The sequence below is a fragment of the Gopherus flavomarginatus genome, chromosome 5 (assembly GCF_025201925.1).
Source record: "Gopherus flavomarginatus isolate rGopFla2 chromosome 5, rGopFla2.mat.asm, whole genome shotgun sequence".
In the NCBI taxonomy this organism is placed as follows: domain Eukaryota; kingdom Metazoa; phylum Chordata; order Testudines; family Testudinidae; genus Gopherus; species Gopherus flavomarginatus.
In genome coordinates this window covers 2002996-2018636 of record NC_066621.1, presented here as the reverse complement: position 1 = coordinate 2018636, position 15641 = coordinate 2002996, and the positions used below count along the sequence as shown (strand labels likewise).

Genomic DNA, 15641 nt, shown 5'->3' with positions numbered 1-15641 from the left:
CTGGCGCGTGAAATTGCGAGCCCGTTAGCTAGAATTTTTAAGCGATCAATAAACTTGGGGGTTGTGCCGTATGACTGGAGGATTGCTAATGTAGTTCCTATTTTTAAGAAAGGGAATAAGAGTGATCCGGGTAATTATAGGCCTGTTAGCTTGACGTCTGTAGTATGTAAGGTCTTGGAAAAAATTTTAAGGGAGAAAGTAGTTAAGGACATAGAGGTCAATGGTAATTGGGACGAATTGCAACACGGATTTACTAAAGGTAGATCGTGCCAAACCAATCTGATCTCCTTCTTTGAGAAGGTGACGGATTACTTAGATAAAGGAAATGCGGTAGATATAATTTACCTAGATTTCAGTAAGGCGTTCGACACGGTTCCGCACGGGGAGCTGTTAGTTAAATTAGAAAAGCTGGGAGTGAATATGAAAGTTGTAAGGTGGATAAGGAACTGGTTAAAGGGGAGACTCCAGAGGGTCGTATTGAAAGGTGAACTGTTGGACTGGAAGGAGGTCACCAGTGGAGTCCCTCAAGGATCGGTTTTGGGACCGATCTTATTTAACCTTTTTGTTACTGACCTTGGCACAAAGAGCGGGAATGTGCTAATAAAGTTTGCGGATGACACAAAGCTGGGGGGTATTGCTAACATGGAGAAGGACAGGGATGCTATTCAGGAAGATCTGAACCACCTTGTAAACTGGAGTAATAGAAATAGGATGAAATACAATAGTGAAAAGTGCAAGGTCATGCATTTAGGAATTAATAATAAGAATTTTGGATATACGTTGGGGGCGCATCAGTTGGAAGCGACGGAGGAAGAGAAGGACCTTGGGGTACTGGTTGATAACAGGATGACTATGAGTCGCCAATGTGATACGGCTGTTAAAAAAGCAAATGCGATTTTGGGATGCATCAGGCGGGGTATTTCCTGCAAGGACAAGGAGGTGTTAGTACCGTTGTATACGGCGTTGGTGAGACCCCATCTGGAATACTGTGTGCAGTTCTGGTGTCCCATGTTCAAGAAGGATGAATTCAAACTGGAACAGGTTCAGAGACGGGCTACGAGGATGATCCGAGGAATGGAAAAACTGCCTTATGAAAGGAGACTCAAAGAGCTTGGCTTGTTTAGCCTGGCCAAAAGAAGGCTGAGGGGGATATGCTCGCCCTATATAAATATATCAAGGGGGTTAACGTTAGGGAGGGAGAGGAATTATTTAAGTTTAGTACTAATGTAGCCACGAGGACGAATGGGTATAAACTGGATATTAGGAAGTTTAGACTTGAAATTAGATGAAGGTTTCTGACCATTAGGGGAGTGAAGTTCTGGAATAGCCTTCCGAGGGAAGTAGTAGGGGCAAAAGACTTTCCTGGCTTTAAGACAAAGCTTGATAAGTATATGGAGGGGATGTTATGATACGATCGTTAATTTGGGCAATTGATCTTGAATTACCACCAGACAGGTCTGCTCAATGGTCTGCGGGGAGATGTTGCATGCGATGGGTACTGAGTTGCTGCGGAGAACTCCTTCTTGGGTGCTAGCTGGTGACTCTTGCCCACATGCTCAGGGTTTAGCTGATCGCCATATTTGGGGTCGGGAAGGAATTTTCCTCCAGGGCGGATTGGCAGGTGCCCTGGAGGTTTTTCGCCCTCCCCTGCAGCGTGGGGCACGGGTCGCTTGCTGGTGGTGTCTCTGCAGCTTGAGGTCTTCAAACCATTTTTGAGGATTTCAATAACTCGGTCCTGGGATAGGGGTTGTATAAAACTGGATGGGTGGGGTTCTGTGGCCTGCCTTGTGCAGGAGGTCAGACTAGATGATCAGATTGGTCCCTTCTGACCTATCAGTCTATGAGTCTACGAGTCTATGAGATGGGAACATCCCAAGAGTCTGCAGACGCTCAGCCTCTGAGGTGAACGTTGTGTCCTTGACCTCTCTCTGCTCTGTACCTCACAGGATTCCAGCCGGCTGTTCCAATCCAGGAGGAAAACTGTGCCACTGAAGTCTCCCAGCACCCGGGCAGTGAAGTGCCACTTAACCCCGCTGTGATGGACAGACCTTGCCCTGGCTGTCTGCACAGGGCTGGATTTCACCCCTTCAGAGCGTAAGGAAATAATTGGCTGAAGGCCTTTTTCTTTTTGGACATCTGTCTAGTGGGAAAGAACCATGGGGGTTTGTAACCTGTTTCGCTCCCATGCCTGGTGCTTCAATGACGCAGAGAAGTGCTGATGCATTGGCTGATTTCCCCACCTTTTAATCCGCTCTCTTCTTCTCTTTTAACAGGTATTCTAAGGCCCCCCGTGCTTCATATGGGCATTCTTGGGGGTGCAGATTGCATCAGACCTGCACCTGAATAAATATAAGGGAATGAAAGTTCTGCTGCCAAATTCTCAGAAACCTTCCTCTGCAATGTACGATCGGGATTTTGTTTTGAATTGATTTTTTTTAAAAAAAGTGCTGAGCAGATGCTACCCTGTAAGAAGAGGAAACAGAAGCAAAAACTGACAGACTGTTACTGAAACCAATGAACAGCTGCAGAGAGTGGAGACCCGGCAAAGCAAACAAATGAATACTGTGAGTAAATAACCTGAAAGCAAATGGGGAAGAAAACCTCATCTGGGTAATTGTGGCTCTTGGGAGAGAAATCAGGTTCCTGGTATGTAGCCTGGCTGAGATCATCCCTTTTCCCTGGAGCCCAGATCCCCCTGGGATTCAAATGTCATTCTCTGTGTGGTGTCCTTGTTTTATTCCAGGGAAAAGGATCCCCAAAGGAGGTGTAAGGATCCGGGACTCTAATGTCTGCCAGAAGCTTCAGCCACATTCACAGGTAGAAGTCACTGTCTTTCCTACAATGCCACTAGCGCTCTTCCTGCTCTCCAGGTCTGCTCCCTCCAGTAAGCCAGAGACCTCTTAACTCCCTGAGTCCTGATTTCCTGCCATTCAAGGGGCTGGGGGTTTGCATTGCCCCCACCCCCACCATCAGAGACTTTTCCTGTGGGAATCTCCCTAGAGCAGGGAAGAAATCTGTTCTTCCATTAGAACCAGTCTGCTCAGTAAATCCACCCACACTGACCTCGTCTCAGCTGCTTTGTTTATCCGAGATTAGTGGTATCTTTGGAAAACTCTTAGCATGTCAGGGTGTCAGGTGGGGCAGGGGATGCAGGAGCACCAGCAGATTCCCCTGAATAACATCACCCTGGCTTTCCCTGGTCAGGTTAGAGCTCGCCCGTCCATTGCGGAGGTGAAGACCGGATGGGAGCTTCTGGATTGACCTTGATGTGCCATGTCCTTGTGTGGATGAAGGACCTACATCTCAGGGATGGCCAGCAGCAGATGTAACACGTGTGTCCAGGAATGGGCTAAATAACCTACACTGAGAGGTAAGTAGAATCATGGCCACATGTAGACATCACAGGAATTGGTGGGGATTGACCCAGGGTCCTTCAGCACAAACCCCTCTCACTCACTATCAACAAATCCAGCTCCACCCACTAGACCACACCCCATTCCAGAGCCACAGAACCCAGGAGCCCTGATTCTCAGACCCGGGCCTCACGTCACAAGGCCAAACCTCCTCCCATTCTGGGCTCTGTAGAAGGGACCATTGGCAAAACCCCCTCTACATTCTCCCTGTCAGAAACTGCAGCCACGAGTGACAAGTGAATGAGCTGAGATCTCCCCTGTGGGAATCCGAGGAGCTGCACATTTGGGGTTTCACAGGGACGGCGTCTGGCAGCCATTGACAGAGTGTTCCTGGGAAGAGATTTTCCATCTCTAACAAAGGGTTTCTGTTTCCCCAGATCTCAACCCATCAGCAGAATGCGGGAGAGCCGAGTGCTGATGGGCTAGAGGGGTCCCAGGAGTCGCTGTACAACAGGGGCAGGGTCTGCAGTCACCATGAGCCACATCCTGCACTCCAGACAACCCAGGCTGTTTCCCTGGATTGCAAAGGTGACTTTAGCTTGGGGAATCGGTGCTGGTGCCTGTGTCCACAACTGGGATGTTTTTCTGAGGCTACTCGATGGTCCATGAAGCGCCATGCAAGCAAGGGGAGAATGGACATTAGAGAGCGAGGCTGAGACCTCTGCAGGGCTGCTGCAGTCGAACATCCACAGCCAGAAGAGAGACGATGGGAAACGCGCTTCGATGGCTGGCCACAGCAGCAGCAGCTGTCTCAGAAAGCTCTGCTCATGCTCCAGCCAACAGAGGCAGGACAAAGAGCCACACAGGGAGAGCCTGGGTTGCAATTAGCTAGTCGCAGTTTTTTCAGTGGATTATGCTGCCCTGACCATCTATTTCCTGCAATGTGCACATCCAGCCTCCCTGGCTGACCTCAGTAGGAGTTAGGTTCTCCGTGCCCACAGGACAGGGCTGGCCTTACCATGAGGCGAACTGAGGCGGCTGCCGCAGGTGCCAGACTGTGGGAGGATGCGGCTAGGACCCAAAGTGTAGAAAATTGTGTCTGGTGCTGGTGCATATGTTTTCTCTCTGCTCGAGACGCACAGAGATGTGGAGTGCTGTGCTGCAGGAGGGGGGGCACAAGAGACATAACAGGCAGGCAGGGCTGGTGCAAGGATATTTTGCGCCCTAGGTGAAACTTCCACCTTGCGCCCTCCCCCCGCCCCGGCTCTCCCCAGAGCATCGCTTATTATAAACTTTCAGAAATGAATACTGCATAATGTGGCCTTGGTCATTAGAATTAATACACATTTGGCTTGAAAACATAATAATTTCATGAGTTGGTCAACATATTGAATAAAAATAAAGGAAAAACCTGGCAGTGTTGAGATTGTTGTTTTCACTTTGCACAGCGTAGCCTGGATCTTAACATAAATCACATACATTATACACAATGCACTGTCCCTTCCTTTCTTCCTTCTTCCATATCAAAGTCTGCCACATTTTATTCTACCTTTAGAGTATCCAATTATTGTTTTTAATAAAGATTATAAAATTAGAGCCTTGCATGGGGTCAAGTATCGGGGTCGCCGTGTTAGTCTGTATCCACAAAAACAACAAACTTGTTGGACTAGGACTGACCTGGGGATAGGGGCTGCAGGGGAACAGACCAATGGGGGATACTGGGATAGGCTGAGTCGCTGAGAAGCCTGCCTGGGAAAGTTATCTGCCAGCAGGGGTCACTGCAAGCCGCGCAGCAGAGAGAGTGCTGGCGTATGCACCTCTCTGGCCAGGTCACCATATGAGTTTACCCCCTTTGGGGGGTATCTCAGTCCCTCTTGACAAATGGGCTCAGGCAGTCTTCCTGCGCACGTCCTTGCTGGTGGCTTCATCACTGGCTGGTCTGGGGACCGGGGACCACCCTCTACCCTGGGTCCCAGCCCAGGGACCCTCTCATTAGCCGCCCAGGTGCAACCTTCTCCACTCCTCACTGCTTTTCCTCTGAGCCTTATTTACCTCTCTGGCTCTCCTCTTCTCTGGGCATGGCAAGCCAAGTCACACTCCCTCTTCTCAGGGAGTGACTGGAAACTCCCTCCCTCCCACCCCTTCTGTTGCCAGCTTCCTGGCTTATATAGGTCCTGCCTCTTCCTGACCAAAGGAGCCTGTTCTACTTAAATCCCTGTTCCCTGGCTCCTTCTCCAGGTGCATCCTGGGCAGTTAATTGGCCCACTCAGCCATCTTAACCCTGCCAGGCAGTGTGCATGGTGAACTCCCCATCACAGGACAAATATTTAACAATGGGCTGTGACGTTATCTGATTATAATATAACTATATAGACCATTGTTGCAATCACTGTTAAATATTTGCAGCAAATCTTGTGCAAAGGTTGTCAAGGAAGGTGTCTATGAAAAGGTTATAATTTGCTGGTTATGATTATGCTAGCTGAATGCATGTATCACTTTTGTATTTGAAGTTGTAAGTACTGGCGCTATACCTGGATTTCAAATGTTTACTCCTTGGGTAATGCCACAAGGTAACACTCAGCACATCTTGGAGGAACTGTTCAAATTAAGCGGTTCATGAAGAAACACTTGTTTGACAATAGACCATGGAAGATGCCCATCTACACTGACTGGACTGTCATGTAAACATGCTGTCTGGAGTGTAGGTAATGGCTTCCTGCAATGACTGAGGGAAATTGGGCATGAACAAGTGACTGGCCCATGTCTCTCCAAAATCCATCTTGTTGCTGTAATTTTCAATCCTGCTTCTTGCCTCTGGAGGAACTTTACTACAAACTGAAGCTCTGAACGATGGACTGAATGACCCATCCAAGCTGTGGATGTACTCCAGAGACTTAATTTAGTCCAGCAATTTATTCCATCACTACTACAAGCCTTAACCAAGAACTTTGCCGTTGCCGTATGTGATTGAATCCTTCAACCAGTTTTCTTTCTTTCTTTCTTTAAACCTCTGGATTTTAGATGCTAAAGGATTGGCACCAGTGTGATTTTTGGGTAAGATCTAAGTTATATATTGACCTGGGTGTGGGGCTGTTCCTTTGGGATCAGAAGAACCTATTATTTGTTTAGATTGATTGTAAAGAACCGCTCATCTCTGAATCCAGCGGTTTCGGTGGTGATATAAGAACTGAAATGCCTTTATGTTTTCTTGTTAGCCTGCCTGGTGAAACAGGAATTTGCTTTTGTGGCTGGTTTGGTCTATCTTAGAATGACCTCCAGTTCTGGGTTGTTTGCCCTATTTCATCCTCAGTTTGGCATTCTTAGTTGTGACCCACTAAGGCTTGGTTACAGTTTAATCGGCCCACTCAGCCATCTGAACCTTGCCAGGCCCTGTGCAGAGTGAACTCCCCATCATAGGAGCAAATATTTAATAAAGGCCTCTTCAGTCTAGCACACAAAGGTCTACCATGATCCAATGGCTGGAGAGAAGGTGTAAAATTTTTAATGGTGAGAGTAATTAACCACTGAAAGAATTTACTAAGGGCCATGGTAGGTTCTTCCTCATTGACAATTTTAAATCAAGACTGGTAGTTTTTCTAAAAGATCTGCTCCAGGAGTTATTTGAGGGCCATTCTCTGGCCTGTGTTATACAAGGGGTCAGACTGATCTCAGCGGTGCCTTCTCACCTTAGAATCTATGAACTCCCCTGATAACCATACCCCCATTGCAGCTTTAGCTTTGCCGGGGCCATGTCCTTGGCCAGCTGTTCTTGGCACATTCAATTGCTAATGAAACAGAGAAGAGAAAATCGCCAGGCATCTCCTCTTGTTAACCTTGGCCATTGCGAGTTTTTGTTTGGTTTTTCAGTCTGCCTCTCGTGGGGCACTTACAGGCAGACCAGAACGAAAACTGTCATGCCTTGCTCGCGTGCTGAATTTCGAAGCATTTGTTTCCTTGAGCAGCTCATTGTGGCATCAGTCATATCTGTTCTCCCTAGCTCTGGGAGGGCGGAGGCAGGAGCTGAGTCTATAAAACCCTGTCCAGGTGTGTTCATTCCCCAGAGAGCCTTTGGTCGGAGAGATGGAGGCAGCTAGTTTTAGCTAAGACGGGACCAGGTGAGGCTGGATCATGGGACATCTCAGCTCCCCACTGGCCATAGCGCTGCTGGCAACGAGCCTGGCTCAGGGTGAGTGTGGGGTGGAGGTGGGGTGGGAGACAGGGCCCTACCTCTCATGGGGAGGGGAGAGAAAAACTGGCTTGTTGTGGAGGGAATTGGGCTAGTGAAGAAGAGGTGGATCCAATCCCTTTGCCATTCATGGAACCTCCCCTCCCCATCTAGCCCCTATTTCTGCATTCACTCCTGAGCTTCCCCCTTCAGACCACTTCCTGTTGTTGACTCTGGAACCTACAGATGATGAGTTGAATAGCAATGCTCCTAAGATGTGTAAGTCTTGCTGTGGATAGCAGGGCTGTTTCAGGAGAGTGAGTGGAGCCAGAGAACCGTAGGTGAAGCTACTTGGACCCATTCTCTCAGAGACCCTGTGCAGACTGTGTATAATGTACAGCAATGACTGTGTATCACTCCCCCCGCCCTTCACACATTAATATCTGTGACTCTGTTCCTCCCTAGGTGCCCAGGGGAGTCAGAACCAGGCAGGTAAGACTCTCACAGGAAAATGCCATCCTTGCCTGCCGTGGGCATGTGGAATGAGAATGAGGCTGGGAGCCAAGGCTACTGCGTCCTATCCCAGTCATGGGGCGGGAGAAAGGCATAGTTAGAACAGGGTTGATAAATTGGTATTATCAGGGTTCCCAGTAAGGGTTAAGGTTATTTTGGGGTTAAGGTTATCTTTGGGTTAGGGTTAAGGGTATCATTGGGTGAAGGTTATCATTGCGGTTATGAGAACGTTTATAATGGGGAGTTAGGGTTGAAATATGGGCTTTCTTGTTTGCTTGCTTTTCCACAGAGTGGCAGAACCAGGGTGAGTTAAAGTTTTACCAGGACAGCTTGTGAAAATTCAATTTTCTTATGTAAATAACACTTTAACCTTTAAATGCCCTGGGGCTGTGCTTGTGAATTGCGCGGGAACCCAGGTGTTCTGGTTGCATTCCACCTCCCAGAATTAGTCAGTGATTTCTATGGGATGCAGAGTTCTCTCTCTCTGGCTTCTAGTCCCCCTCATAATACCTCAGCATAACCCTCATGATAACTCTATACCCATTATAACCTATCGTAACCTTAACCCTAACACCATGATACCCTTAATCTTAATCCCACAATAACCTTAAATGCATGATAACTGTATCTTTACCACCACGAGAACCTTAATCTAAAATCCGTGGGAGCCTCAACCTCATAATAATCCCAGCCCTGCCCGCTCTTTCTTCACTCCCTAAGAGCTTAGAACATATCAATACCCAAACTCACCCAGTCACGTACTGGCAAGGACATTATATCTGAGGCCAGCCAGTGACAGTGAAAGGGGCTCATGAAATCTCTGTTAAAAGCTAAGTTTGAGCTGATTGCCGTGGTTATTGCGAGACGTATGTGCATGGAATTAGGTTTACATAGGATGTTGTGCTCCAAATCCGATGGGGAGTCTGAAAACTGAGCAGCCACGGAGATTGCCTCTTGTCACTGGTTGGATGAGATGTGGGTTGGAGATTTAAAAAGACAATTGATTCACTGGAGAATCTTGGAAGACGAGGATTGTGACGTTCCCCTGGTGTTATGTGGACTGGTGATCTGCTAGTTCACTCAAATCCTTAACCCTGGGAGCAGCCTCACCCTGCTCTGCTTTGAGATCCCCCACTCCTGGGCTGGTCATGCACAGCCACTGGCACGTCAGCTGCCCCTTGGATTGTGTAACCGAATGACACTAGCCAATATCTCTGGTCCCAGACACAACTCTAGGAACCTCTGTCTAGTTATGCCCACTGGCTGCTGCAAGCTTATATGAGTTTGTCATTTTAACAAAGAAATGTATATGTACCTGGCTTGTTATCCCAAGGGGAGTCTCTGACATGCTTCGAACCAAATGCACTGCTTCAGGTAGAACAAAAATTTATTAACTATAAAGACAGATTTTACATGATTATAAGTCAAAGCACAAGAAGTCAGATTTGGTCAAATGAAATAAAATCAAAAACGCATTCTAAGCTGATCTTAACACTTTCAGTGCCCTTAGAAACTTAGATGCTTCTCACCGCTTAGATGCTGGTTGCCCTTCAGTCAGGTTCTACCCTTTGGTCACCGCTTCAGTTGCTTGGTGGTGGTATCTGTAGATGGAGGTGGAAGAGAGAGGAAAAGCATGGCAAATGTCTCTCCCTTTTATTGTGTCCTTTCTTCCCTCTTGGCTTTGCCCTCCCCTTCAGAGTCAGGTGAGCATTACCTTGTCGCAGTTCCAAACTGATCAAAGGAAGGGGAGTGACTCACTCAAGAATCCAACAGATCCTTTGTTGCTGCCTAGGCCAGTGTCCTTTGTTCCTGTGAGGCTGGGCTGGGTTTGTCCCATCCATGCCCTGATGAGGTGTGAACTGCCCCTCTGTTCCTGGAGAGTTTTGCCTGGGCCTGCTTTAAGCCATGAGGACACATTTTCAGCCCCATAACTATATACATGAAATTACAGCATATAACATCACTATAGCATTACTGTAACAACAATTACTATAACAACAATGCTCAAGTCTGACATGACCAACTTGACATTGGATACCACACAATGATATAAGGATGAACATGGGGGTGCAGGGTGTTCCCCCGAGATACAGAACGTCACAGGGACCTTGTGACTGGATAAGAGCAGAAGGGTGGTCCATGACAGTGGAACCGGGTGTGGGTTGTATCCCAGCTTTATGGGCTGGACAAGGGCTGGAAGAACTAACCATTGGAGGAGAAATACCCTATCAGACAGGACAGCACCTTGCTAAGAGGTGCAGGCCCTAGACTGTGTTTTGTGGTTTTCTTCTGCCTGTGACCTTACATTTCCATGTTCTGTTCCTTGCCTTTAGTTTGAATCCCTGCCTCAACCTCTGCTAAATAAACTTCAGCATGGTCCTAGTATCGACATGTCTAGGTGCCAGGAGCTAAGGAGAGGGTTGAACCGAGGGGAGAGCAGGGTGCTGGGGGTGCTGTTTCCATGGAGGCAGCGGATCGCTGTGCATTGCGGGTGCGCAGAAGACAGGGGACTGGGCACAGGCGTGTAACGGAGTCGGGTGTGTAAAGTGCTGCCTGCAGAGGGGTAGAGCAGGGCTCATGGAGCACCTGGGATGCCAGCAGCTGGTGGCTGGGAGGGTTTCCCCTGGTGGGCACAGACTTGCCTCCCTCCTTCTGGGAGCAGGGGGTTACCACAGAAAGTGTCGCAGTGCTCGTGGGAGTTAGAATCAGGCAGGTAAAGTGCCCAAAGCAAAACAGTAGCATTAGCTGCCCTGACGTGCAACCCGCGTGTGGCTACAACCAGGACTCACGGGTTCTAGCCCCAGCTCTTGGAAGGGAGGAGGGGTTACAGCAGGTGCGTTGGGAGTCAGGACTCCTGGGTTCTTTCCCAGGCTCTGGGAGGGGAACAGTTGCTCTCTTATCATCAGGGAACACTTATAATTATTTATACTCTCCCCATGTTAGCTCCCTTGCCTGGGGATAATGCATTTCCCTCTTTTCTTCCCAGCCTGTGGCAAGCCGTTGGTCTCAGGGCGCATCTTGAATGGTCAAGATGCCAAGGCCGGGGCCTGGCCCTGGCAGGTCAGCGTACAGAGATACGGCTCTCACATCTGCGGCGGTTCGCTCATCTCCGAGAGCTGGGTGCTGTCAGCAGCTCATTGCTTCGATTCGTGAGTATCCCAAGCAGGGCAGAGACAGTGACTGCGGCTGTTCTGGAAAGACTCCCGCTCCCTCTCCACTGGCTTCCTATTGTGCAGCATCGCTGTATGGCTGTTCCCCAGCCGCTCCACCCCAGAGCCAGCTGTACCTCAGCGCCAGACGAGCTGTCCTTGTGAGGCATTGCTGGGTGGCTTTTCCCTAATCAGATTTTCTTGCATCCAGGTCTGCATCCAATTCATCATATCGGGTGCAGCTGGGTGAAAACAGGATTGTCAGTGAGACTCCAACCCAGACGTTCTCATCGGTGAAGCAGGTCGTCCCCCATCCCAATTACAACAGTAGCACTTTCCTTGCCGACATTGCTCTGGTGGAGTTGGAGAAGCCAATTGCGTTCACGGCTTCCATCAGCCCCGTGTGCCTGCTCGACGCCTCCGTCCGTGTGCCTGCTGGAGACGCCTGCTGGGTGACCGGCTGGGGCAACATTCACCCCGAAGGTGAGGCACACTTGTAGCTGTTAGAGAGGGGAAGGACAGGGGAAAGACCCAGCACCGGGTGAAGGTTACGGGCGGGGTGATTGTAACCTCATCGGTACACAGATGGACTGAGTGTTACATAGATCATTAGTGTTGGAAGGGACCTCAGGAGATCATCTAGTCCAACTCCCTGCTCAAAGCAGGGTCAATCCCCAAATGGCCCCCCTCAGGGATTGAACTCACAACCCTGGGTTTAGCAGGCCAATGCTCAAACCACTGGTTCCATGGTTATACAGGCACAGTTGTGCGGTTACAGAGTTATAAGGTCGGGAGTTGATAGAGTTCTTTACAATCACAAATGGTGTAGGAGAAAGCAAATGGGGAAGTGTTGTTTATCCCTTCAGATAACACAGGAGCCAGTGGTCACCCAATGACATGAACAGGCAGCAGGTTTGAAAAAACAAACCAAAGGGAGTATTTCTTCACACAACACACAGTCAACCTGTGGAACTCCTTGCCAGAGGATGTTGTGAAGGCCAAAAGTTCAAACAAGAACTAGATAAGTTCAGAGAGGATAGGTCCATCCATGGGTATTAGCCAGGATGGGCAGGGATGCAACCCCATGCTGCGGGGGTACCTAAGCCTCTCACTGCTGAAAGCTGGGACCTGACAACAGGGGATAGATCACTCAAAATGGCCCTGTTCTGTTCATTCCCTGTGAATGGCACCAGCCACTGTCAGAAGACAGGATACTGGTATAGGTGGAGCCCATATGGCCATTCTTATGTTCTTATGTTTAAACAGCCACAGTTGTACAGGTCCCCAGTTATATAGTTATACAGGTATGGTTGTACAACCACAGTTTTGTGTTTATACAGGTACAGTTGTATCATTATATTGTTATACAGCGATAATTATATGGTTATACAGGTTAACAGTTGTACAGCCACACAGTTATGCAGGCGCCATTCTACATGGGCCTGGAAGGGTTTGATTTTTGTCAGTCAGTGTTGGTTTCACCCTACACTGATGAAAAAATATTTCCATTGGTAATCACTGAAATTTACAGGCAGGCAAAGGAAGAGACATGCTGTTTAAGAATGTATTAGAGTTTGATTTAAGGATATTTACTTGGCTTTTTTGACATAGGGATACTGACAATTTGCGTTTTAATTTTCATACAACTTTGATTCTTTGAATCTCAGCCTCTGCGGTCATTAAATTATTATTGCCTGGCCCGACCCCATGTTCTTCCACAGCTGTGAAAATTGAAATCAACAAAATGAAAATAAAACAAACCTTAAATCCATAATTTTGTGAAAATTTAAATGGATGAAAATAAAAATAACCCTTAAAAAGAAACATCAATAATATCCATCCAGTTATAATAATTGGATTCTGCCAAGCCTAGTTATACAAATGCGCAGTTGTGCCTACAGCTTTATATGGTTAGACAGTGAGATAACCGCTGCTTTGTAGTTATACACCAGGGACAACCTCTAGTTACTCCAGTGCCTCAAGCCGTGTGGATGCTCTGATTTTGCTAGAAAGCACCAAAATGTTATCTTCACCATTTCAGAGCAGGGTTAAGCTAAACGAAAACTAGCCACTCTTGGAGCTGTCTGTTTCAGTGTGTGTGTGTGTGTGTGTGTGTGTGTGTGTGTGTGTGTGTGTGTGTGTGTGTGTGTGTGTGTGTGTGTGTTCCTGGCGCAATGAATGGATGTTCATGAGTGTGCCCTAATGTGGGTTTCAAAGCACATCTGTGGGTGTAGTTGGCACCTGTATATTTACTGATGCTGGCTCCAGCCCAATAGGAAGCAGTGTCAGAGGTGGCCACCAGCTGGCACCCAGCAGTATCAGATCACACACCTAATTATATCTTCACGGCCATGTGATAAGCTGGCCTGGAACTGAGCAGCATCTGCTCAGAGATTTAAACCCATTGTATCAAAACAGGGCAAACTGTGTGTAGACAAGGCTCAAAATTTTCACATGTGCCCTACAGGCTTGAGTGTTAAAGGGGTTTAGGTACGTAAAGATTCAGATAGGCTCCAAATTGGGTTACTCAAACGTCACTGTGCAGGTTTGGTGCCTAACTCCCATTGACTTTCCATTAGACTTAGGTTTGAAAGTGCTAGCTTTTGCAGATGCCTATGAGCTTTCCAGAATCCCACTGGGCACCTTCCTGCGCCTATTGGTGCCCGAATCCCTTTGACAATCTGGCCCCAAGTGGGGCTGCAAAGCTGAGCAGAGCAACATCTAAAGTATCTTTAAAATCTGGGCTGTTGCCTTTAGCATGAGTTAAACTGGCCGACTGCCCTACTCCCCCCCGAAACCCACACCCACACACGACCCTGCTCCCCTTCCAGAGCCAGGCATGGAAATCAGGAGATCTGACTTCCAGCCCCACCTGGTCTAACCCATTAGACCTGGTAGCTCTCCCTGCCCTGCCCCTCAGAGTTGGGAACTTCTTATAGACCCTTAATGTGACAGCTTTTTATGTGACTTCTCCTCATGCCACGTGAGTCACCCAGCCCTCGGGCCTTTCATTTCAGCGAGTTCTTCTCTAGCGGAGACACTGCAGGAGCTGGAGGTGCTCACTGTAGACACCACAATCTGCAACGATCGCTTCCGGGAAGCATTACAAAAGCCTACGGGTGACAACCCCATCAAAGAGGACATGATGTGTGCCGGGCACATGGAAGGCTATAAGGGGACGGCCCCGGTGAGATTCTCTGATTGAGATCGGGGATGGTTTGTGCTGGGTATGGCACTGACCCAGGCTGATATTGCAAACTCCATAGTTCCTAGCACGTTCTCCCTGTTGACTTGGTGGTGTGTGTCGGGGGGACCCTCCAAACGGGCCCAGATGGAAGGGCTGAGCCCTGAGTTCATTCCCCAGTGTCTAGACAAGAGTATCGAGCCCAGAGAGTACAAAGTCAGCAGGGTCCATTAAATCATCCATTCTGACCCGTATATCCCAGTCTACAATCTCACTGGGTTACCCCTTTACTGAGACCCAAGACTTATGTCGGGATAAAGCATCTCCCAGAAAAGCAGCCAGTGGGGATGTGAAGCCATCACGAGATGGAGAATCCAACACGGCCCTTGTGGATGATGGACGCTGGTCCCCTTCCTTCCAACCCTATTTTTTTCTCTGTCTCTAGGGTGACTCTGGGGGACCCCTGGTGTGTGAGGAGGATGGGACCTGGTACCTTGCTGGGATTGTGAGCTGGTTACTGAAAACAACAGGGAACAGTGTTGCTGCTGGTTACCCCGGGGTCTACAACCGCCCGAATGTCCACAACGATTGGATCCAAGAGAATGTGCCTGGTTTGCGTTTCATGGTGGTGACCTTCACTCTGAACAGTGCCAGTCCCTCTACCACCGTCACTACGAACAGTGCTGAACCCTCTGCCAGCATCCCCGAGGTACTTCTCCTCACTGTGCTTCTGTGGCTGACCTTCTGACCCCCATCCTTGACTGGTTCCCCATCCCACACCAGCCCTTCCTCACCCTTGGTGCAGAGAGACCATGTCACCTGTGACACCAGACCACAGTATTCACACCCTACACACTATTGTAACTATCTTTGTGCAAAATGCACCTTGTGCGATATGATTTGAAAACTAATAACTCTCTGATCATTCATATCCTTGCGCGATGTACGTACACAAGGCTTGTTAAGGGTTAGGGACATACACTGCAATGGTCACTAAAACGTGTTCAACCCAGGTGTGGCAGGTGGAGTCGTTAAACAGGTCTCTCCCAAAGCAAGGACTGTGTTTCGCTCCATTTCCTAAGCAGCACACAAACCCATTGAACTAAAAGGAGGGGAGGCAAAAACCTCACACCGAGAAGCATGGGAGAAGACAGCCTGGTGTCTACACCCAGCAGGAGAGAGAAGCTCGGGCTGGGTTTTACTTTTCCGAAGGATCCATTGCAAGGATTTACTGGGCTATAAAACAGGGGGGCTGAACCTCAAGTGATCAGCTACCG

General features: G+C 48.5%; 1 protein-coding gene across 1 annotated transcript; it reads left to right on the top strand.

Moving 5' to 3' along the window:
* The first annotated feature begins 7481 nt into the window (after positions 1 to 7481).
* LOC127052848 (serine protease 27-like) lies at positions 7482 to 15148 on the top strand. Its single transcript, XM_050956969.1, has 6 exons — positions 7482 to 7539; positions 7984 to 8010; positions 11018 to 11180; positions 11392 to 11663; positions 14198 to 14367; positions 14810 to 15148. The coding sequence occupies exons 1-6, from the start codon at positions 7482 to 7484 to the stop codon at positions 15110 to 15112; spliced, it is 993 nt and encodes a 330-aa protein (XP_050812926.1). The 3' UTR covers positions 15113 to 15148.
* Positions 15149 to 15641: the final 493 nt, after the last annotated feature.

Bases quoted from the DNA above. Each gene is read 5' to 3' on its own strand.
- LOC127052848 (XM_050956969.1), top strand. From the start codon at position 7,482: ATGGGACATCTCAGCTCCCCACTGGCCATAGCGCTGCTGGCAACGAGC. The intron at 11,181-11,391 runs GTGAGTATCCCA...TCTTGCATCCAG, and splicing joins GCAGCTCATTGCTTCGATTC to GTCTGCATCCAATTCATCAT. The intron at 14,368-14,809 runs GTGAGATTCTCT...CTCTGTCTCTAG, and splicing joins GCTATAAGGGGACGGCCCCG to GGTGACTCTGGGGGACCCCT.